The sequence below is a fragment of the Sycon ciliatum genome, chromosome 8 (assembly GCF_964019385.1).
Source record: "Sycon ciliatum chromosome 8, ocSycCili1.1, whole genome shotgun sequence".
NCBI lineage: Eukaryota > Metazoa > Porifera > Calcarea > Leucosolenida > Sycettidae > Sycon > Sycon ciliatum.
In genome coordinates this window covers 18278972-18303971 of record NC_088650.1, presented here as the reverse complement: position 1 = coordinate 18303971, position 25000 = coordinate 18278972, and the positions used below count along the sequence as shown (strand labels likewise).

Sequence of the window (25000 nt, the reverse complement as noted above, 5' to 3'; positions counted from 1 at the left end):
TGCTCTGATGCTGTCTATCGTTTTAATGTAGCCAGTGTGTGTGTGTGTGTGTGCGTGCGTGCATGCGCGCGTGTGTATGTGTGTTCACGCTTGCGTGCGTGCATGTTCGCGTGCGTATGCCACTGTCTTGATTGTATGCATGCAGAGGATGACCATGATGTTCGCATCGCATATGGAAACGCCGTGTTCGATGGTGCTGCCACTGCTGACCCCACCAGGTCATTACAAGCAGGTCCTGAAAACAATAAATACCCAGTACCGCAACTCAGCCACTCAGGCAACTATGCAGCCCATGCCGGCAATGCCAGAAACACCGCCAATGTAGACATCAACGCTGTAGGTGCACGGTCTAACTATCCGGAATTGCCGCCTTCCTACACGACTGCTACTGCTGCTGCTGCTGCTGAGGCCGAAGCCAAAGCTGTTGCCGCTGCTGCCACTGCTGCTGCAGCCGCTGCTACCGCTACTGCTGCTGCTGCTGCTGCTGCTACCGCTAACGTTACTGCTGCTGCTGCTGCTGCTGTGTCCCCTACTGGTGCGCAGTCTTATAATATAAATACTTCTTCGGGTGGCGATGAAATGAAGACACTGAGAGAGAACACTGCTGCTAGCCCTATGCACACTCAGCCCAACATCCAAGATCGGAGCAAGCGCGTCAGTACACAGGATCCGATGCGATCGATAAGGCAGACTCGTGATGATGACCCTAACACCATTCAGCCCGATGAACGCGACAGCAGTCTGCCCTATGATGTTAATGACACCATGGATAAAGCTCCTCATGGTTAGTGGTAACACGTATTGGGCCTGTGTACACTGAATACTGTATACACTTCATGTAGTACTGTACTACTAGACAGTAAGAATCCAACTATTGCCTACTGGTCCATGGGAAGAGTTTAGATACAAAATGTGACATCCATTTCATCACTTTTCAGATGTTGACCGAAAAAGGAGTCATTCTGAGTGTGATTTGTATCTAATTCAAAATGTGGGCACCCTTTTTAAAGTGGGCCTACAGTCAGTTTCTAAAAGATTAGCAATCCTGGCGATCGCCTGGGGAGTTTGCCGTCTTACCGTATGAGCTGCCTGGAAAAACTCGCTGTGAACTCGAAGAAATATTTCGTGCGAAAGCATGAAAAATGACAACTCACTCACGTACGTACGTGTATGTCTGGTTTACAACAAACGAGTTCTTCCTTGTATCGATATGGAGTCAGAGAAGACATGTCCAAAGTGTGGTAAATGTTGAAGCGCGGCATGGGTCCGTTTTCTGACCAAATAGTTTCGTTGAGCTGCGGTGCTATTTTCTCTCATGATGTGACGAAAACGACATGGACACGGACTCATTCTCAAGGCCATGACTTGGCAAAGCCATCCGTGTGACTTCGATGACGTTTTGAGGAAACCAGACGCCTGTGAAGACTGGTAGAAGACGGCATGTCGGCACTGACTCCTAAATTCAAAGAAATTGGCGATCTTGAAATTCTCTAAAACAATTCTCAACAAGAAATCGATCGATGTGCCGGTGTATTCAACACGCAGCTACAGCGCAATGACTTCTATTCACTCACACCGTTTCAGTGTTGTAGGTGTGTTCACATGGCGTGAGCCAGTGAAGTGTCAGTCAGTTCGGCAGGAAGCGCAAGCTACAACAGCAGCCACCTTTTTCGTCTTGTACCAGCTTGATCCCCTAAACAATGAAAAAAGGTTTGATTTGAAGATTGGTTGGGATTTGAACCCAGAAAATCATGGTCATCAGACAGCATTCATAACCACAAGACCAAAAAGGAAGGGATAAATCGTGGTGTATTGATTTAAAAAAAAATCAATACTGGCTTCCAGGGCAAATTGTAAACCATGGGATTCGGCCAGAAACCTGGCCGAAATTCTATTTCCTTAACGGCTGGTTCAATTGTTCCGAAACCTTCACAGAACGATTTGCCGTGCCCTAACAAGCCGTTTGTACTTTGATGTCCGAATTTCCCTTATCTTCATACTTTTTAAGACCAAAACCCGATTGCTAATTTTTTTGAAACTGACTATAGTCAGATTTTGAATGTGAAATTTGCCTGAACTTGCTCCTAGGACTTTTTAATTGCACTGAGCTCGAAATCTTAATGTCTCAAATTTGGCATTTGTCACGCTTGGCATCTAAACGCTTCATTTTCTGCACCACCGCAACCTAAAGCAGCCCTTGGCACCCGGCGTTAGCTGTGTAACTCATTCACTGCGCCTTTCTCCATGTGCAGAGCTGGTGCGGGTAAACAAAGCAATGCATGGCATAGTTCTCAAACTGTCGGGTAGAATAGCACTGGCCGGTATTGAAATGCAACTAGCAACGTCACAACAGACACTTCTAGGGGAACATGATCCGGCAATGTGTCCAAACAAGCCAGTGCTTTTGAAAATACATACACGCGCGCACACGCAGACAGACAGACAGACACACACACACACGGGCGTGTATGCACACACCCGCACGCACGCTCGCACACACACATGTACACACACACACTCTTCTCACTCTCTTTTAAAACATGTAGCTGTTCTTTGCTGGTTAGCTTGTTACTGGTTACTGGTTACATGCTGTCTACCCCTTGCTGTAGACAGCTAGCTATTTCAGTTATCTAGACCTCATCAGTACAGCTTCAAGCTCTAAGTAAGCCAAACTTACGGCCATAAGTTAGGTTGCACCACAGACATCAAGATGGTGCGTTGCTTTAGCACCGGAGTGCATGCATAATGCATGCAACACTAAAGCAGCCTAACCTGTACCATGTTGAACCTATCCTTTCCAGGATTGGGTTTGCATGCCTTGTATAATTATCAACTGAAACCTGGCATGACTTTGCCACAGGTCTTGAATTATCTCCAGCTCTGTGCTTCAACAAGCTCTGCATTTGTTTGGCTCTGGGCACTCTGCAGGGAGAACCGGTCCTCGCAATGTGGACTAGGAGGTGACATTGTACAGTGGGAGGTGACATCATACATTGGGAGGTGACATCGTACAGTGGGAGGTGACATCGTACAGTGGGAGGTGACATCGTACAGTGGGAGGTGACATCGTACAGTGGGAGGTGACATCGTACAGTAATGACTTGACTGCACACACGGAGGATTCTGACCCATCTCTATCAAATTGAGAACGTGCGTATTGACTAAGTCAGCAAGTCAGCTGACCTTCCAGCGCCGGCGACTGTGAAGGAAGAAGGGGAGAGGGATCGTTCCTTGCTGCTTGAGAATTTGATCCAAACTTTAAAGATTCGGTAAATTGGAAAACTTGAACCAATTTTGCTTGATAATATGATTTGCACAAATGTACTTCAGGAAGTACTATGCAGACTAACACTAAAGCTAATAGAGACATTGAAATTCACCTGTTGCTGCTAGGGAAAACAATGAATTATACTTTTGATGATTTTGCAATATTTTTTTATGTTCCCTGAATTTAGGCAAGCTGATCTCGGCTAATGTGTTACTTTGTTGATAGATATTGATGTATTATTCGCTCTATTGAGTTATATTTGAGTTGTGCTCTTTACTTCAATTCCTATTGTTGCGGAATTTCCCCTGCTTTAATTAAAGATGTTTTAAACATTATTGGTGCTGCGACCCACAGTTAATTGGGAACTCGTAGCCTGGCACGAGGAAAACATGGATGCAGTGAATGGGATTTTCGGTCTTTGACCACTTGCTGGTGAGCTGATCTACTCACCTCCCACCGCTTTAGGAGCTGCATCTGCGCCTTGATCCTTGAAGGGTGGTGGCGTTCCTACGGATGCGGAAAACCCGCCTTCCAGCCGAGTCTCACGCGAACCGTGAAATTTTTAATTTAATTTTTTAAAAATTATTACCTTGGAGGAAAAACCATACATATGATGATACTCACAAAACTCTTCGAACAGCCTTTGTGATGGATGGCTACAGTTTAGTCTGTGCACATTGAGAAATGTACTCGTATTATGTTTGATGAAGGCTATGGACATTATGGTATGTCCAGGTTCATACGCTACATGCACATGTAATGCCCTGCATCCAAACTTCGCTAATTCAGATGCACGCACTGACACAGATCAACGGAACCTGGCTGACCGGAAGGAGAATTTTTCAACAGTGTCCGTTCAACTAACATGTAAAACACGATTTGATATCCCCGTCTTTTGTAACAGGCTACTAGGGAGGTTCCGCTCTACGTAATTACGTATGAAAATCCGTATGCCGTACGCACCGGGGAGCGAGGGCAACTTTCATACGTAAATCTCTCTACGGATTTCAGTAGGAAAACTCTTTCCTATGTTGGGTCCTCCGTAGGACTTTTTGAAATATTTTTTTCGCATTTTCCGCATTAGTTCATATAGGCCATGGGCCCATGGCAACGTTCAAACCGCGCAAAACACAAGGTACACACACCGTACACCACGTGCAAAATAAAATGGAATAAGTATGCGATTTCGGCTCACGGTGCATGCGGTGGGCGCATGCAGCCAACGCGTCTCCAAATCAACAGCGCATGTTTAGCAGTCGTGGAGAAATCACGTAGAGCGAAACCCAACAGCTCTGATTTTTACGTACTTGTATGAAAATTCCGTGCAGTTCCTACGTTATTTTCATACGGAATTCCGTAGAGCGAAACCTCCCTACACTACTATAACTACTACTACTAACAGCCTACTTCAGAGTATCACTATGCATGCGACTGGCTACTCACCTTCAAAAGCTGTTGACGGAGACTCCCTCGATTTACGCTATTAAAGGCCTGTGGAGAATCCATGAAATACAAAATAGTTGAAAATACAAACAAACCGGTTTTAGTTCTACAGTGGTAGACCGGCTACTACTGAGTACTAGACGGAGTTACGTAAAGTGTTGAGAAACGGATCGTTTAGTTGGTAACCATGGGTAGTGCTGTTGAGACGAGTGCGGAGTCCGGAGGCGCTAGGCCAGTGGATGCCCCAGCAAGTTCTAGGCCCTACTCGACCAATCAACGTAGATCTACGTAGGCGAGGATCTAGAGAGGCTAGGATTGCTCCAAGACTGTAGACAGTCAGGCCATAAAATCAGCATTGCTCTCAGCCGAGGATTCGGTTATGAACGCCTATGACGGCTGGTTTCGGTTTCGGTTAGCGGACTGCCTTCCAGGACCATACCGCCATGCAAACATTGGTCTTTAGCGCTGGCGCGTATCGACAAATTGGTGCAGACACTGCAGAAAGTCAACTGTAGTTGTGGCGCTCCAAGTCTCAGCCTCTCTTCGTTGAACGTTGGTTTTCGTGTGGGAAGTTCGGTCACCAGACTCACCATGGCGCGGAGCGTCTCTAATGACCATGATGACAGGGACACTATCACGGTTCATTGTTGCCGTCTTCATTCGGTCCGTATATTCATAGTAATTAGTAGCAGTAATAGAATCTGATTCTTGTGTTGATCAGACGAGACACCACGACGCTTGCAGACAACAGCACGAACAGTTCACCAGCCACAGTCCACAACAGCAAGAGAAGGAAAAGGGCTGTGAGACCTAGTGTACTCGGCTGACCTGAGGTCTCGACTTCCTCACAAGTCTTGCTTGTTTCGTTCCATAAGATAACGCCGGAGAACTCAACAGAAGTCAAGAGAAGCAGTTTACGAAAGGGTCGAACTGAAGAATGCTCTTTTACGCAGAAGATATTGGCGCAATGTGTGTTCACTCAACCCGTCACTGCACATGTGACAAACTAACACAATCAGTCATAGATATCTACGTAGTAGAATCTGCCTAGTGCAGAGTGGAGGTGTTATGAACCGAGACACAACTATCACAAGCGCAAAGTCAATCGCAGGGACAAAGTCAGGTACTGGTACTGGTGCATAAAATCAATGCATTTAAAGATACACCTCCTAAGAGTACAGTGTATAAAGGTGTGAGAACAATATGGGTGAAATATAGAAGCCAACTGACAGTGACAGCCAACAAAATCATTGGCCGCGTCTGAAGTCACATATCTGAAGGTTGCTGACTGCACGAGACAAATTTATTACTTCACGAACCTCATTATCCCAACTCCTTAATTACCAGATTTTGTATGCCTCGATCTATTTCCTTAGCCTATCCTCGATTAACTGCTCCCTCTACATAAAGTTGTCATTTCATGCTTCTTGCAGGAGATCCCCTCGACAGACCCAAAGCCTTTGTGAAATCCTTAAAAATATAATAAAACACAAAAATTGTGATGGATTGTGATCGACTTTAAGCACTTGTGCTAACTGACGTCGGGTAGAGCTCATACTTCTGCAATAGCTTTTTTGTTGGTTTGTCACACGCGTGATCACGTGAGTTGTTGATTGTTCGTTAGCCCTTGGAAGATAATGGCGGCAGCAAATTGGCAGAATTTGTTACGTTTTCTGGTATGTATCATGCATATCATTGGTATGTGGATAAAGAAATGGAGCAGCAGGGTCGTGCCTGCCATAAGGTTTGTGTGGTTCTGTCAAATACTCTGCTTTTCGAGAATTCTCTGCCAATTTTCGAGAATTCTCTGCAAATTTTCAAGGGCCATTTTCACGCCTTGCTCCAGTATATTCTGTATATAATAGCGTAGTCTTTCACATTATAGAAAGAGAGATGTTTGCTTCGGCATGAAACTTTCCTTTTTTCCCACTTGGATCCTCTCTCTCTCTCTCTCTCTCTCTCTCTCTCTCTCTCTCTCTCTCTCTCTCTCTCTCTCTCTCTCTCTCTCTCTCTCTCTCTCTCTCTCTCTCTCACTCTCACTCTCTCTCTCTCTCTCTCTCTCTCTCTCTCTCTCTCTCTCTCTCTCTCTCTCTCTCTCTCACTCTCTCACTCTCTCACTCTCTCACTCTCTCACTCTCTCACTCTCTCACTCTCTCACTCTCTCACTCTCTCACTCTCTCACTCTCTCACTCTCTCACTCTCTCACTCTCTCACTCTCTCACTCTCTCACTCTCTCACTCTCACTCTCACTCTCACTCTCACTCTCTCTCTCTCTCTCTCTCTCTCTCTCTCTCTCTCTCTCTCTCTCTCTCTCTCTCTCTCTCTCTCTCCTCTGTCAATGTAGACCTACTAGTAGATTGTGTGTCAGCGTGAGCAAAGGAATAAGGAAGATAGCACTCGTATCCTAATCAACAAGGATAAGAATTTGTCGCCGGTGAGCAACGTGGTGACAAACCACCAGTGTAACCAGCAGCAAGGTCATGTTTTCAACAATGCATGCAGCGTATGGATTGCACAATTTGCAGGAAGTCAAGATGGCAGCAGTCATACAGCAATACCGCAATGCATCATCGCGGGGTCCACCGCTGACAGAACCTCTAACTAGGTCGAAGCAGCTGGCTGTCCGCCAGAGAACGAGCAATACAATAATAACATAATGACTGATTGATCATCAAGAATGGAGTGAGATTCATACAGGAGTCTGGGGGGGGGGGGGGGGGGGGCATGAATCATGATGATTCCTCTCTGCATACATGACTACACAAGTCAGTGAGTCATGTTGGCGACTACTGAGTACTGAGTACTGACTCACTTACAAGCGTAAAACCAGCAGGTCCTACTCTGAACACCAGTGTAGCTTCTTTACCGCCTTATTGAATTATTCAGAGTTTACCGGGTGATCTTGGTTCAGTCCCGTGCTAAGTTGCAACGCGGCAAACACCCTAGCATAGTACATGTGTAGCCACGACAGCGATCTCCTGACTTGCTGACCAGAACGGCAGACGGTGGCTTTGTCCTCCCCACAACAATCCTAAACCTATATGAGAATAGTTGACGAGTAGGAAATCCGCCGTCAGGCCGATCACGCCTCCTGTTGACTCATCACTTGGTCTTGTGCAGAGCAGAGCACCTTACCAGTTCAGCCTGATAGCTTGTGCAATCACAAAGAAATTCCGGACACAGGCGGAGATCAGTCTTTGTGGTCCACTTTCACAACAAGAACACACACAGAAGTCTCTGCTGTGAGCATAGTTGCTTGGCAGTGGTGAAGTGTTGCACCCTTATAGCACAGTTTGATCCATGGTGCGTGTATCATCCTCATCAGCTCTGTACCCGTCATCTCCATTGCTCTCTGCCGGCATTTGTCCATAAAGGACAGGTTCGGCGCTGGTCATGCCGGCAAAATTACAGGCATACTCCACCACGCTGGCTTGCTGTATATTGTCCTGGTCGGTCTTCTGCATCAGCTGCATGGAGCGCTGTACGGTGCTATGCATAGTGCCGTCAATCCTACGTAGCTCACGGCGACCATCACCACCCTCACCCTCACCGTCCTGCTCCTCATCCAGCATCTTGCCGGTGTCCTCCTGGACAGTGGAGACACTCTGGTTGCTCTCTGGGTCCGCTAGAGAGGGGCCGGGCAGCAGCACAGAGCAGAGTACAGAACATCTTCTTGTTAGCCCAACTACAATATACCTAACATAGAACTACATGTACCTACTTATATAACCCAATACTAGTTCAGTACTACTTGTAGTATTAGATAAACCTTGTTATAGTTTACACATGTTGTTAGTTTGACAGCATGAAACAAGGTGGAGGCCACTGTGTTTGGAAACAGTGACCTTACTACAACCATCCACGGTTGGCAGAGCCAGAACCGGGTTCAACACCCATAATTACGGTTCAGATGGTCCCAACGGACCGGGGCTCTCTGCCAACCGTGGATGGCTGTAGTAAGGTCACTGTTTCCGAACACAGTGTCCTCCACCTTGTTTCATGCTGTCAAACTAACCTGAACATGTACCTACTTGTACAATATCTCAAAGCAGAGTGAGACCACAGGGCAATGCACACAGAGATGATGCTGGTGATTATCATAACGAGTACATGTACTGGCAAAATGGACAAATTTACTACAAGTACATGTACACGCATATACGTGGATGATGGAGCCTCTCAAAAACATGGGAATCTTGTAATTAGTTCTTTAAAAATTTCAGTTGAAATTATATTCTGGTGACATGTACCACTGAGGCAGCTACAACAGCAGTAGCCCCCTCATCGCCGCTGCCAGCAGCAGTTATTTCAGCTACCACTGTGGCAGCAGCAGCAGTAGCTACCCACCCACCTTCACCTCAACAGCAGCAGCTGCATTGTTGGTGTCTGCACCATCTATTCAAAATTAGCACGTGTACATTTGCCTGAGAGAAAAGGGAGCTTTTTTTCTTCTAAAATCATGCCTGTTAAGGGATAGAATCATGCCTGTTAAGGTATAGAATCATCCCTGTTAAGGTATAGAATCATGCCTGTTAGCCCTTTACCGGTCTACCATAAGCGTACCGATACTATAGTATCGGTACGTTAGGCCCTCATTTTTTGGAGGTCTTGTTGCTAGGAGACAGCTAAAATGGCGCTCTACGCGTAGCTGAGGTCCAAGGCTTTCTGACGATGTGCAAAACAACCATGCTTACCATACAAATTTTTGCCGTATCGATCGACTGAAGTTTGTTGAAATTGGAAAAGACGACCATCCGCCATGCGCGCATTTCAAGAATGCGAGTGCATCTCTTGGGGCCGTGTTTGACAAGCGCTCTGAGAGCAGTAACATCACCAGTCCAGGCTGGATGTCCCGGGAGGTTTTGCAGTGTAGTGTGTTGAGAAAAAGAGTTCCGTTGAGTCCTGCTAGTTCAAAAATATATCGTCCACGAATGAAGAAACGAAATTCTCCAAACAGAGAGGAAGCCTTCTTGCTGCCGACATGGCGACAGCGACTGTCACAAGGACTCGTCAGGTGCGATCAGCTGATTCGCCTGGCCGTGAGAATCACGGCATGCGTAAGCTCGCGCCTGAGTACTCATCTGAGCGAGAGTGAATCTGACGCGAGCAGCGCTGAGATGAACAAACCGAAACTGCGATATCGTGCAATGGGAATTGCTGCTGCTGGCGTATCGCCGATGGCGAGGTGTTGGTGTTCAATGGCGGTATTGTAGAGAGCCTACATTTCTTGTAAAGACGTAGCCCTTACCTGATTGTTTATCGTACGACTTCAGCTCCATCACGAACTTGGTATGCCCTTCGTGCTGTGATATTCGTGTATTTCATTCGCAATTGTATTTTCTCTCAACTTGAAGGGCTACCATGGGCCCTATCTTTGCCTGGACCTAGTCATATTTGAATTTTCTGGACGTGTTCAGGCACACAGATTTTGAAAATATATGGTTTACCCATACCTACATCACATGGTTCTCGAGTTATTGCTGGTTGTGTGTACATGTATTTGCGTGACCACCCCTCACATACATTGAGTTAGACCGGCAAAGGGTTAGGGTGTAGAAGAAGTATAATTATAATCATACACGGTCTGGAGGGCTTGATGGCTGAATCATGCCTGAGCTCTCAGCCCGAGGGCCGTAGGCCCGAGGGCTGGGAGCGAGGGCATGATACAGTCAGCAAGCCCGACAGACCGTGTATGATTGGATTTCTTACTTGACCCATGCGCACGCACGGAACGTAGCCTACTCAAATATTGAAACAAGCCAAAGACTAGCACAGTTCGGCGAAAAGTCACTCTGCACTAGTCACAGCGAGAACACACGAAGTAACAAGAGTCAAGAAGACAAGCGACATTCCTTTCTACATGCACTTCCACTTCTTTCTTCAAAACCCGCGCCTTGTCACATTATTGGCTACATCTCGTTGCCACTTGACCACGGGCATGATTGTCAATCATACCTGAAGTGACGTCAGTGTTGCCAAGGGCAGCGGGCATGATGGCTCAATCATGCCCGCGGCGGGAAAGGTGGTGATTAGACAATTCCTAGGATACGGTCACGTGTCATGTAAGAATGCCTGTTAAGGTATAGAATCATGCCTGTTAAGGTATAGAATCATGCCTGTTAAGGTATAGAATCATGCCTGTTAACTTAAGGTAAAGAATCATGCCTGTTAAGGTATAGAAGAATGCCACATGCTCCCGTAACTAACCTGGAAGAAATGGTGAAAACGTTGGAGGTTTCAGTAACCGCTCATCATAGCTGAAGCCATTCATCTCTACGTCACATTCTCTCCCTGGTTTGGCTGTCATGCGCATGCCTGGTGAGGGTGGATTATGGAAAGCATAACTTGTCTTGTCCAGAGTTCCATCACGTGTTCGCATTGCCGTTGCATCACGATGTGTAGTGGGTCTCTGCACTGAGCGATCTGCAGGTAAGATAATAATTATACACACAAACTCGTTTTCAAAGCCTACTATGGACAATGTCTTTCACATGCACACACATACCCACACACTCACACACAGACACAAACACACACACACAAACACACACACACAGATGCATACATAAGCGCACACATGCGCGCACACACGGACGCAGACACCCACCCCCTCACACACACACACCACACACACACATACACACACATATAGACATACTTACACACATGCACACACACACACACAAACACACACATGCACACATACATCCCCATATCTCGGTAACCAATGGCATGTGAAAGTGATGGGATCAAAGCCAAGCCCAGGTGGGAGGTCATCAAAAATAATAACCAATCCTGGTTGGAATTGAATCCACATTTCCGTAGCTTTCCATTGCACATGGAAAGAAATGTTAAAATTAATGGTGACCAATTCAATGGTGCGCAACGTGTCCATGCGATGTGCTTGGTATCAGTGACACCCCATCAAATTCAAAATCTCCGTTCATACCTACCTCTTGATGTTTCCTTCACAGACATCAGTGTTGCCGTCGCACTCCTCTCTTCCTCTTCTTCGGGCTTTGCTAGATGCTCCGATATACCGGAGAATGCCACATTAAGCATCGCTGTCGCTGCCGCATGCGGACTTTGCTCTGCACAAAGGAAATATTGTGATAAGACAGAAGAAAACAATGCATCACAGTTTGGTTGAGCCCTTTCTCTTATAATGGCAGTCAGCAAAGACTTCCACGCAGACCCAAAGTAACAATACACCATTAATTGTAGCTCATTTTCCAAACTCAACTCAAATTCTTCCACACTTTGGGATATATTTGAAACAAAATGACCACCTTGTATTTTCACTGTTCTCTGTTCTGTTTACTTTGCCTCTTGAACTGTCACATGGATGATTGAGGTCCACTGTATGAGTAATATATAGTTGGAAAACTGAGCTTGCATCCATACCGATATTGTAATTTAGCACATTTATCCAAACGTCGTTCTTTAATGCTCGGGATAATGTTGTTGATCCGGAAAAGCATCTTCAGACATCCCTTACCTTCTTTTGTTTTGCCAGCACTTGCAAGAGTTGCACTGGGCGTGCCTGGAGATGACCTCGCAAGAGTTGACTTTTCTGCAGCATCATCATTTGAGAGCACGGCAAGTCAGTGATACACATGTCAGACACAGCTATGTAGATGCCAGTGGGTGATGCCACCAGATGAGTAAGAGCTCTGTCTGTCCGGTCCATGTACAGTTCAGTGTGTTATCTGATGATCGCTTAGTGCCTGAAACTCGGAGTAAAAACACGTTTTCATCCTGTTATTCTTGTTGGACCTAGCTCTGCCTTTAGGCATTGAGCACTCTATTGGACAGCCTGGAACCTCTCTGTTTTATAGTTCAGTACACGCTTCCAGTTAGAGTGAAACCTGACTAGTTGAGTATACTCTTCCAGTAACGTGAGTTAGAGTGTAACCTTGACCATTGCTGGCCTGTGTTTAAGTAGAGCATGCACTGCACCTGCGGGAAAAGCGCATCATTTCAATCTACTCCTACATGTACAACAGGCGACTGCATGCAGCGGAAAAAAACCTTCAAAATACTATATCACAGCTGGCAGATAATTTGAAAAACACTGCCAAGGTACCAGCTAAGGTATTGGTTGGCTACCAACAACTCACCGAACTAAGGATGGTTGATGCAGCCCATTGTCAATGAAGTTCGACTTTGCTACTGGTAGTGATGAAGTGATAATCCCCTCACTAGCCATGCATACTAAGTACTCTCCTAGGCTCTCCACTGGAAGCACACATGTTCGGCATAAAGCTCCGCACTCTATACCCTAGTTTAGACTAGTCTACTCAGCCTGCACTGAGGTGGCAGCCATTATAATACAAGCTGAGAACAGCAGCTGGGCTTGAAGTCGACATAGCCGAGCATGCGCATGACTAACCATTGGGCTCCACCGGTATCACACCATCGGCGTACAGTGTTGCTGTGCTGCTGCCTCTCTGGCGGCTGGTATTGGCATGATGACTGCCCGCAACGCCATTCCTTTGCCCTTTCACCTTGGACTTTCGACCTGAAACCACCCCGACAGAACACAGAGAATGACTAAAATATAAAAACAAAGAAAATTCAAAGGATGAGGTCTGTGAGTTGATTCTGAATAGGACAGTTGCCATGAAAAGTGCATTTAGTACTGGGACAAGTTTTGCTTACAATATGCCGTACCTTCAACCTTTCTTTGTTCTCTTCAACCCCCCGAAGAATGCCTATCATATTCGTTTCGGTGCGCCAACGATCTCATGTTGGCCATGTTTGATACATGGAAGAGGATCAGCGTCTATCAATGTACAGACTTGCTCCTCCAAGACCTCTGACAGCCCATGTATATATATATATCAGTAATTCAACCTAGATGCAGTGGAAAGATCAAAACCAAGCATATAACTGCACTTTTAAAAATGTGATGCATCTCTGCAGCACCTGTACATCCTTTGAGCTGTTTTTTTGTTGTTGAGATTAGCTTCTACATCAATGATACAATGCATGGTTCAAGTGAGGACCCGGACTGATGCTATACTACCATTGTGCACAGCCAAACACGGAAGGTTTGCTTAATGCATGTGAGTACGCTGAATTTACTTACTTGGTACAACAATCTCGTGAGACACTGGAGAATCTTTAATCTCATCATCTGAATCTGAACACACACACACACACACACACACACACACACACACACACACACACACACACCGCAGTATCATTGTAAATTATTTTTACCTCAAAACACACTAACAACAATGATTTTGTGCACAGACACACGCACACATACACACACACACACATACACACAGACACACGCACAGACAGACACAGACACACACGCACACGCACACGCACACACACACACACACACACACGCACGCACGCACGCACGCACGCACGCACACACACACACATGCACTCACCTAGACATGCACGTTACACAAACACAAAATGCCTACTGACAAAATGAGCTTGAAGGGGAAGTTAAGCCTAAAAAAATTGATATTATTTTCACCAGGTGTAGTCTTCGGGGTGCTGAGTCAAATGGTCTTGGTCCAAGGAAGCTGAGACAATCCTTTCCGCCTTTATTCCCAATCGAACTCCCCACTTCCACCGAATATGGTTGAATAAGCGGTCACATGTTCATGCGTACTCCAGTCACCTGGTTACCGTGCCTGCAGGCTACAACTTTCACACCAAGGTTCAACTCAAAGGTTCAAAGGTTTAACTCGAGTGACAGGAACGCACTCAAACAGGCTGTAAGTTGTACCCTGCAGGCACGGTGACCAGGCGACTGGTGTATGCACGAGCACGTGACCGCTTATTCAACCATGTTTGAATGGGAATAAGGGCCGAACGCTGCATCGCAGCCTTCTCGGACCAAAACCAGTCGACTTAGTGTCCAAAAGACAACGTATGGGCCAATTGCGGTCATCTGTGCTTTTATAAGAACAAAATGGCGTTTTTAGTGACATTTTGCATACAAACCCCCATCTAGAAGGGCGCAGTCACCCAGTTTCGGTGGAAGTTGGGAGTTCGATTGGGAATAAAGGAGGAAGGGAGCGTCTCAGCTTCCTCGGACCAAGACCATACGACTAAGCACCCCGAAGACTACGGCTTGTGAAAATTTGATTTTAGGCTAAACTTCCCCTTTAACTTTTAATTAATCAAGCGCATTCATTCTCTTTGATACTGAGTAGTTCAAAAGGCAGTGAGAGCAAGGTAAGTAGCCATTCTCACCGGAATCCACCAAATCGAGACCCTCGCTCTCTGTTAGTGCTGTGGTGGTATTCCACTTTCGGCGGCGTACTGCAGACATCGTGTAACAATGTTGCACACAAGAGGTACACAAGCAATGTTGCACACAAGAGGTACAACAAAGTGTTGCCATACAGAACAAACTCATATATGTACAAAAGTCTTGTACTTCAAGTATCAAGACTATGCCTAAGAATTGCCCTATCCTCACATCACTACTTTCTCAACCCGTCACCATTATGCCCTCTCAGCCGAACCAATGCACCAAGCATAACACACACCAGCACAGCTAGGAATCTTCCGTTGACGAATAAGTATTGCGCCTTCGGACAGCTGTTTCACTCCTTCGAGCTCATCAGTAGAGGATGATAATGATGATAATGGAGTGTAAGGAATGATCATTCGTATACAGCAGAAACAGCGCAAGTGCGCCATTGCTTATGCTTCATGCATTGGTTCAGCTGAGAGCGAATGGTGGTGACGGGTTGAGAAAAAGTGTATGGAGTATGGCCAGCCAAAAATTCTGTCGCAATATCTTTCCTCGCGTCCTCCACTCTAATCAACTGTCTTATCAGTATAGTACATTTCCCAAAGAACTCTCCAACTTCACTGCAGCGATTTCTTTCCACTTGTAAACACTTTCATTCCCGAACAGGCTCTAAGCCGCACAGAATGAATGAAGGACTGCCAATATTGGCTTCATTCATTCGCTGCAGCTAAGACTGAGCCTGTTCAGGAATGGAAGTGTTTACAAGTGGCGGTACACTATTCACATGTATCCATTAAAATTCAAAAAGACAGCTCAAAATATGAAACTGAGATTCAAAGAGTAGAACTCCCAGTATCCGAGTACATGGAGAGCAAGCACTGCCTAAAACTCAGAGTGCATGGAGAGCAAGCACTGCCTGAAACTCAGAGTATAGGGAGAGCAAGCACTGCCTGAAACTCGGAGTACGTGGAGAGCAAGCACTGCCTGAAACTCAGAACATACATCCAGATTGTATGCAAGTAGTCACTTTGTTACGCCAATCAATTTTTTTTTTTAAGAACTGCGAGAGCCTTTAGGCTGAAACAGGGAATGGCCGTTGTTGATGACGTTTCCCGTGTGGCCCAACAAAGCAATACCAGCATAGCTTGCCTTGCCCCCATCACATTGCTAGCTTGCACATGGCATGTCCATCAAGCAGGTGTACTATCTGTATTATCAGCGGCATGGGTAAGAGTTGCTATGTAGTGTGGCTATCAGTCAGCACTCCACTCACCGGTAACCAGGGTGATGATGAGCAGCAGGAGAGCAAGCAACACTCCAACGCCGATACCGACCATTCGCTGTACAGTCAAGTGGGACACGGGTATGACTTCGCGCACTAGCGCCGGAGTAGAGACCAGGCCCTTGAAGCACTGTTTCGTTTTATTACGTTCCGGTATCGTGCAGATCTTGTAGGTACTTCCAGCCGCCATGATGGCTCGTTGGCAGCAGTGCAGGCTTTCAACCGGGCTGGTCGTGTTGTCGCCACCGGCGATCACGGCTGGCAATATAGCATCACTGGAAGAGTTGACACTGTGTGACATCAGCTGTAAGTCCCCACTGGCCTAAGCACATCGTGGAAAACGACACACGACACAGTGAACTCCTCACATTGCTAACAAGTAGCATGATAGCACCTTGTCGGATTGCTCAAGTGCTCTCTTTGCATTTCACCCCTATCCATCACTAGCCCAATAGCGGAACATACAGCACAAGTAATGTACCTCAAAAGAAGTATTTCATGCACTGCATTTCATAGCCATCAAAATAGGACCAGTCCTACAGACCTTGCCAGTACTACTCCACAAGTGGTGCCAGGAAACTCCAAACTACATAGCTGGCTCTAGGACATTGTGTATGAGACCAGACACACAGTTCTGCCACTCACCACATAGTCAAAGTAGAACAATGCGTTCTCCACGTGCTCACCGCCGGCAGTGATGTTCGCTACATAGGCCGGCTGGTGAGAGAATGGTCCCAACAGGACAGGGTCCAGGTCGCAGTTAGCTGAACAAGGGACCCAGATATGAACAAGCATGTTTATACTTAAAATTCCAGTTTGTCTGAACAGCAAGTAAAACCGGCATACACATATCAGTTGGGCGAGACACAAAGCACATGCTCAGTCATATTTTATACATGATGTCATCATATCTGAACATGATGTCATCATATCTGAACATGATGTAATCATATCTGAACATGATGTCACTACTTACATGAATTGACGATTACATGCACCATGATGCACGTTTCCCCATAGTTATTCTCAACACACCCTTGATATTGACCTGAGCAGCTAGAGATGTATTGTCAAACAACATCACATACAGCAATACAATCATGCACCTGCAGATCAAAGCCACCATCAGTCTTATGAAGAGCTTCTAAGGAGCTGTCCCCGCAGTCGATATCGGGATAGCACAGGTTGAAGATTGCATTTGCACCACTGTTTCTACTTTTTAAACTTCACAAAGATCTCAGCATACCAATTTTGCTCGAGAATATTTGCAATTTTAGGCTTGTTTGCACCGCAATTTCAGAAAGTCATACCAGATACCGCAGTGGGACGCGACGCAAGCTTTCATTGATGCAGAGGTGCCAGAATTACACAAGTGCAAAAGCGAACAGGGCAAGCAGAGTAGAGCATCTGAGCAATGGAAAGTGAGTGCACAAAGCGAGTGCACAACACGAGTGCACAACACGAGTGCACAACGTGAATGCACGACACAAGTGCACAAAGCCGCTCCCAGGTAGGACTTGAACCAGGCACTTCCCGTATCTCAATCATGGTCTTAGACCAACCCACTGTGCCTGCCTGGCTAGATTAGTACGAAATAAATTGTGATGTAGCTTGGTTACCACGTTTTCTGTACAACAACCACCAAAGCACTTACTGTTTCAGATGTACAACGTGAAGCTCTTCAGGATCACTCTTCAGCACACAGACGTCCTCCCCTGGCCAGCCACATAGCTCCCCAACGGACATGGCACGCCACCTGTACACGAGGGGTCCGGGTCCAAATGTTTTCGTCAGGTCCACGTTGATCCTGGTCACGAGTGTCTGTGAGCTGTTGTCAACGTGTATCGTGACCTGCTGGCCAGGCATCAACACTGGCTTGTCTGCAAACAAAGAAGGCAATGGCCAACACTCCTGGAACTTGAGGGGATAAAGAAATGCATCATGTACAGGCAAGTATGATCGCAAGACAATAATTATGGTGTAAGTCCGGAGGGCATCCTGTGAGAACCGGGCGTCACAGCTCATTTTGGTGAAGTAAATTAATTATAAACAACAATGACAACAACAACAACAACAACAACAACAACAACAACAACAACAACAACAACAACAACAACAACAACAACAACAACAACAACAACAACAACAACAACAACAACAACAACAACAACAACAACAACAACAACAACAACAACAACAACAACAACAACAACAACAACAACAACAACAACAACAACAACAACAACAACAACAACAGTAGCATGTTTCCTATCAAAGGTCACACCTATCTAATTGTAACTGCAAGGGGGAAACCTTAAACGCCTCTTTACAACAGGAAACAAACTGCGGCAATCCATTTTGTCCTCTGTGACCAGTCTCTGGTGCACATAAAATTGAATCCGTCATAATTGACCAATTGCCTTTCATAGGAAAGGTGCTCCCTACACCAGAGCTCGCGCTTTTCCGTCGACTGACTTCACACTTGACTGACTCACGACTGCCAACCTAGAAGTTGCCTTTCTACAAACAAATCGGAAAGTGTGTTCTAGCATGATCAAAACTATAGTAATTGTAATTATTATTAACAGGGACAGGTTTTCTCACTTGCAGTAAGAACAGAAACGTGTCCGAGAACATCACCCGTATCCTTGTCCAAGCACGTGTAGTGAATCGGTCGTGTCACCACACGCTCGTAGATGGAGACCTCTCGCCCAAAGCTGCTCAGCAGGAGGGTGGTGGGCTGCCAGCGCACCACCTGGTTGACACTGGCGTTCAGGCAGACCAACTGAACGGCCACCTGTCCGCAGTCCGCTGGGAGTACTATGCTACTGTTGACTTGATTCTCGTTGAAATCATGTTCAGGACAACCTGTAAAGAGTTCAACCAGAAGAAGACAATTTTCAGGTTAATAACTAAGCTATTAAAAGAGAGCTTGTTGAGAATACCAGACTATGTGTGAAAGCTGACCTCTCTCCGTATATTGGCACAAATCTCGCAGATGCTACCGGAACAGTGGTGCGAATGACTGGACTCCAACAACTGGAGTGCCAGCAACTTAATGTACGACAGCAATAGATGTGAGGAGCTCGAAAAGGAGCAGGTTACGATACTCCTCACATAATTCTCTCGCTCTCATGCTCTCTCTCTTTCACACACACACACACACACACAGTCTTTCTTCTCTCCCTCTCCCCCATGGTGTGTGATGTGCGCCTTGATCCCGAGACCAATGGTCCGGGGAGCACACTTCACCTCACCGGCACAGCTTTATAGCACCTACACGCCCTTTGTAGTACCCTATGTTCTCTTGCTGTTGTTGTTGTTGTTGTTGTTGTTGTGGTGTTCTCTTCCGTTCTATGTAGGCATGTGCACTTGCATGTAATTTTTTTTAAATGGATCACAACCCCTATAGGCACACAATCCCCTGTAGGCACACAATCCCCTGTAGGCACACAACTTCCTCTAGGCACACAATCCCCTATGGGCGCACAACCCCTATAGGCACACAACCTCCTTTAGGCACACAATCCACTGTATGCACACAATTCATTATATGAACACAAACTGCTGTATATATATAATTATAATCGGCTGTATGTACACACTTCTCTGCGTACACACCATCCGCCGTCGACACACATTACCCTGTATGCATACAATCCGCTGTATGCCCACTGTCCACTGTCTGAAGTTACTATGAACACTATCCACTGTATGCATAAAATCAGCTATATGCATACATTCCACTGTATGCATACATTCCACTGTATGCATACATTCCACTGTATCATACATTCCACTGTATGCATACATTCCACTGTATCCATACATTCCACTGTATGCATACATTCCACTGTATGCATACATTCCACTGTATGCATACATTCCACTGTATGCATACATTCCACTGTATGTACACAATTCGCTGTAAACATCCCGTACACTGTATAGTGACCCTGGTAAACATTGGTCATGCAAGTGACAATCACTCACGATATTGGCACGCCTTGCCCACATATCCATCCTCACAGTTACACGTTGGCTTGTTCTCCCAGTCCATAACGCACTCCTCGTGCGTTCGACACGGTAGCGGTGGTGAGATGCCAAGAGGACATGTTCGCTCTGTGCATGGAAATCAATGGTAATGGACTCAGGGAATCACACCAGTCCTGGTGGAATCCTGGTGAACAACGACGACACATGCTGCCAAGGACAGTGCTACTTTGACAAATAAAATGCAACATAGGACCACTCGCACATACCTCTGCAGGGAAGGGATACTCAGTACATCATTAAGACTAGCATGATCACTGGGCTAAAATCAGAAGTAACCAGTGTTGTATTTCCTAGACCATCTCTCTCTCTCTCTCTCTCTCTCTCTCTCTCTCTCTCTCTCTCTCTCTCTCTCTCTCTCTCTCTCTCTCTCTCTCTCTCTCTCTCTCTCTCTCTCTCTCTCTCTCTCTCTCTCGCTCTCTCGCTCTCTCTCTCTCTCTCCATCTCCTTCGTTCACTGGGTGCACACATCCATAAGGACAAAATCAATGTTATTTTCGATAGCCTCTCCATGTGTGGCTTGCATGAAGTGGTGCATGATTCTCAAAATTATACTTTCTATCTTATCATGCACGTTTTGCACTCTTCAATATCCAAAGCCAGGGAACGTTTGTAGCGAGGACTGCTGGGTACCCATGTTTCTTACATGCTATGGTATATCCACGGTATTTCTTTGTGCATGACACCCTTGTATACAAACAGTGTTTCTGTGTGCATGCAACTGATGAAAAATACCCTTGCATACCCACTGTGTTTCTGTGTGTGTGTGCAATGAAAGTCATTGTGTGAACACCCTGACCTTACTGGTGACATGCAGTGTCACATTCTCATAGTGGTGGTTTTGATTGTCCTGCGATGTCACGAAGTCAAAGTAGAACGTTCCGTCATGAGCTACCGTCGGATTGAAGATGCTCAGGGTCGTGCTGAATATGCACTCCATGTAGGAGATAGTGTTGTTGTAGATAATACTGTAGACAGGTGCATGCACAGCACAAATGCAACAGCAGTACACGTAGACATGGACTAAGTTAGAGTGTGTGCAGTGCCACAGTCTCACCATCACCTAGGTGTAAGTAATTAGTTGTCACGCTACAGATATACTGCATACACAGAGGAATGTAACGTTACGCACTTTCCGTGTTCCGAGTTCCGAGCGCTACAGTCCATCAACAAGCCACTAGTCTTTAAACGGACAGAACACATTTCACTCCCAAAACTGCGGTGACTGATGATCTTGAGTGCCACGGTATTGATGGAAAGTTCATTAAGCTCAAGAAGCCTAATACCTACATATCTAAGATTGGAGCTAGCATAACAAGAAACACCAACTGTGCGGGGATGACTGCCACCAGTCACAGCTTCTCATGATTATAGCGTTATTTGATCGATACCCCAAAGGAAGAAGCCTATAAATTTAGCTGGCCTCCGCAGATATGCTTCGTTGTGAGATACCGTAATAGGTGTATTTATACAAAGACTTGCATACTCACTATTCGTATTTCCCGCTCGTTGCCCTTAGCAATGAGAGCCACCCACGTATAGAAGAGCACATGCTCCAGTGGTTCTCTAGTCGAGTTGTTGTTGTCCTGTTCTCCTTCTCATTCTTGTCTACACTCTTGTTGAAATATTATTCTATATTCAACACTAGTTGGCTGATGATTGCGAGAGCATGAAACTTCAAGTCGCAGCAAACAAGCCTTGATTCAGTCCTTGTTGTTCTGTTCTGTGTTCAAACACTATAAACCGCTGTGTTCTGGAAGTGTGACGGGACTTCGTTTAGCCGGGGGCTAACAATACCTACATGTAATAACAGTAATAATAAACCAGGTAGCGTACAGGGCAGCAATGCAATGCCAACCTTTCCGCTTCTGTCTCCTTTGAGCTCTGCTACATGTGATGGTGGATGGGCCATATTTACCAATACCAAAGGTTAAAATAAAAACAAAGTAAAGTTCGCACATACGCGTTACAACCGGCATACAGTTGTGTTGAGAAACACAACCAGCTTAGAGAAGTTGCGCCCGTGCCTTGTCACCACAATGCCTGATTACACCAGGGTGGCTGATGCTGCGCCGTAAACGGCAAAGGTGAGGTGGTAAGTCTCACAACCAATGTTCAATAAGGGGGCGAACCTCGTTGGCTGCGTCCATGTTACCCGCACTCCGAGTAGTGAGTACTCAGTTGAGCATGGGTGTCAGTGCAGTTCAATGCACATGAAGTGGTTCACGCATGCGCCACCGCATGTGATAACACAGTCACACATGCTCCCTTCTCCCAGCATGGGTCTCGAACTCAGGACATTGTGATTCGCAGGCAAGCCCACAATCACTCGGCCAAAGAGCTGACCTTCCTACCAAGTTTGAGGGCAACATAACGTGCAGTCAGACTTACTAGTGCTGCTGGTCAATGTCAGTGGCTGACACAGAGATCCAGTCATTGCTGTGGTGTAGATTGAAATAGGTGAAGTTGCGACAGGTGTAGTGGAACGTGATGTTCACCAGCGGTATTCCCACCGTTACGTTTGATGAGGGTGTGATGATCGGCGGCTCGATGAGAAACCTGGTGGTGATGTCATCTGTTGGTGTGCAGGGTGCAATCTTAGACTCTACATACGTAGAGGGTGAGAGGTTGGCAGAAAGTGAAAAAATGGGTAACCGAGGACAGAGGCTTGGCAGCAAGCACAAGGATAGAATACAAATAGCTACAAAAATGTAAGTGCACACACAGCACACACACACACACACGCACACATCCTTGCGCACGTGCACACACATACACACACAATGTGTTGGAGGCAGAGAACTACCGCATGAACAGATTGAATGAAAAGGAGGGGAACAAGAAATGCTCCGGGTACAAGAGAGAGAGAGAGCGAGAGAGTGAGACAGAGAGAGAGAGAGAGAGAGAAGTAGAGAGACAGAGAGAGAGAGATAGGAGAAAGAAAGAGAGACGAGGAAAGAAAGAAATGGACTATGAAAGAGAAACAAAGAACCCACGTCTTGGCTTGGAGAGCATGTAGCTCCATTCGGCTGTTGTTTCGGTTCCATTCACAATGTTGGTAGCACTGCATGTCATGCACCCATAACAGCCAAACTTGATGACGATCGTGTCTTCACGCTCGGTGCGTTCAAAGCAGTCCGAATCACGAGCTGTGTGACATGCCTGCTGCTGCTCGATGCTCACGGTGAAGCAGGGGTCGGAGTGATTGCAGCTCGAACACGGGTGAAGGCAACCGTATGGACCCACATTGTTCATGTGGAACCGATAGTGGACCGGCTCTGAGCCAGTGTACGGACACTGGATCCTATCCAGTGGTTCTGGATAGAGGATTTTGTGCTTTGCAGAGTCAAACGTAACCGGATCTGGAGCACAGCAGAAAATAATACACACAAAGAGTCACGTGGCAGACTGCCATCTAGCCCAGCGTGGACATCAGGCAATGCATGCGGCTCAGCATTGCAGGCCTTTGCAGAAAATCAGGGAAAGTCTTCTTGCTGCACGAACCGTTTCTCACAGAAACCTAGAAACCTAGAGCGATGTGGATCCAATTGGACTCAAAAGTCGCTACTTTATAGATTTCTGACGTTTCGATTTTCCAACCCAATGTGGTAACCGCTTGTATGCATGTGAGTATACTGTGTTCGATGTGAGCGCTACGACCTATTTTCATGCTCTAGGTTTATGGTGTGCACTGTAATGGATGCGAATGTCTCACTCAACACGGTATCCAGACTGGTCATAATCTCTTATGACTGTAAATTAGAGGGAAAAAGCTCATATTAATTATTATGTTTTTTTGCATGATTTTATTATACACCACTGGTCACTGCATTCTCGCTATGCATGGAGAGTATTAGTAGTAGTATTTATTATTATACTAGGGCAATCCGCACAGACTGTAAGTCTTTTCACAGGGTACCCTACGTGAGTGCGTGAAACAGAGCTGAATGAAGAGAGTACAGGCGGTGATGGTGCCAGTGCCAAGCTAGTCCATCAATCAAGGTAACTCTGCCAGCACCATTAGGGATAATACTGTTAAAGGGGAAGTATACCCTAAAATCAAATTTTCACCAGTTGTAGTCTTCTGGGTGCTGAGTCGAATGGTCTTGGTCCGAGGCAGCTGCGACGCTCCCTTCCTACTTGAATCCCAATCGAACTCGCGCACTTCTACCGAAACTGGGTGACTGCGCCCTACTAGATGGGGATTTGTATGCAAAATGTCACTAAAAGCGCCGTTTCGTTCTTATAAAAGCACGGATGACCGCGATTGGCCCATATGTTGTAGTCTTTTGGACGCTGAGTCGACTGGTTTCGGTCCGAAAAGGCTGCGATGCAGCGTTCCTCCTTTATTCCCAATCGAACGTGGTTGAACAAGCGGTCACGTGCTCCTGGGTGCCCAAATCACCTGGTCACCGCGCCTGCAGGCGACAACTTTCACACCAAGGTTCAACTCGAGTTCAACTCGAGTGACAGAACTGCACCCAAAAAAGGTCAAACAGGCTAGTAAGTTGTACCCTGCAGGCACGGTGACCAGGTGACTGGTGTACGCAGGAGCACGTGACCGCTTGTTCAACCATGTTCGATTGGGAATAAAGGAGGAACGCTGCATCGCAGCCTTTTCGGACCAAAACCAGTCGACTCAGCGTCCAAAAGACTACAACATATGGGCCAATCGCGGTCATCCTTGCTTTTATAAGAACGAAATGGCGCTTTTA

At 46.2% G+C, this 25000-nt stretch overlaps 2 protein-coding genes across 7 annotated transcripts in view; one reads left to right on the top strand and one right to left on the bottom strand.

The window, feature by feature from the left end:
- The window catches only part of LOC135823986 (uncharacterized), a 49844-nt gene extending 46241 nt beyond the window's left edge, over positions 1–3603 (top strand). For 3 of the 5 annotated variants that reach the window (XM_065336872.1, XM_065336870.1, XM_065336873.1), the window contains 2 exons: positions 146–784; positions 2929–3603. In XM_065336872.1, coding sequence (XP_065192944.1) covers positions 146–784; positions 2929–2957 — 668 coding nt within the window. In that variant the 3' untranslated portion in view covers positions 2958–3603. The remainder of the gene's footprint in view (positions 1–145; positions 785–2928) is intronic. The other 2 variants (XR_010554808.1, XM_065336871.1) reach the window with 2 other exon arrangements.
- Positions 3604–7064: 3461 nt separating this feature from the next.
- LOC135823985 (uncharacterized) overlaps positions 7065–25000 on the bottom strand; it is a 21049-nt gene continuing 3113 nt past the window's right edge. The window contains exons 3-18 of one of the 2 annotated variants that reach the window (XM_065336868.1): positions 23282–23647; positions 22677–22890; positions 21090–21253; positions 20227–20355; positions 18838–19101; positions 17888–18113; positions 17210–17289; positions 16879–16997; positions 16225–16555; positions 14945–15013; positions 13803–13856; positions 13104–13232; positions 12210–12284; positions 11665–11802; positions 10919–11134; positions 7065–8336 (exon numbers count right to left, since the gene is read on the bottom strand). In XM_065336868.1, the coding sequence (XP_065192940.1) occupies positions 7993–8336; positions 10919–11134; positions 11665–11802; positions 12210–12284; positions 13104–13232; positions 13803–13856; positions 14945–15013; positions 16225–16555; positions 16879–16997; positions 17210–17289; positions 17888–18113; positions 18838–19101; positions 20227–20355; positions 21090–21253; positions 22677–22890; positions 23282–23647 (2918 nt within the window). In that variant the 3' untranslated portion in view covers positions 7065–7992. The remainder of the gene's footprint in view (positions 8337–10918; positions 11135–11664; positions 11803–12209; positions 12285–13103; positions 13233–13802; positions 13857–14944; positions 15014–16224; positions 16556–16878; positions 16998–17209; positions 17290–17887; positions 18114–18837; positions 19102–20226; positions 20356–21089; positions 21254–22676; positions 22891–23281; positions 23648–25000) is intronic. The other variant, XM_065336869.1, reaches the window with a different exon arrangement.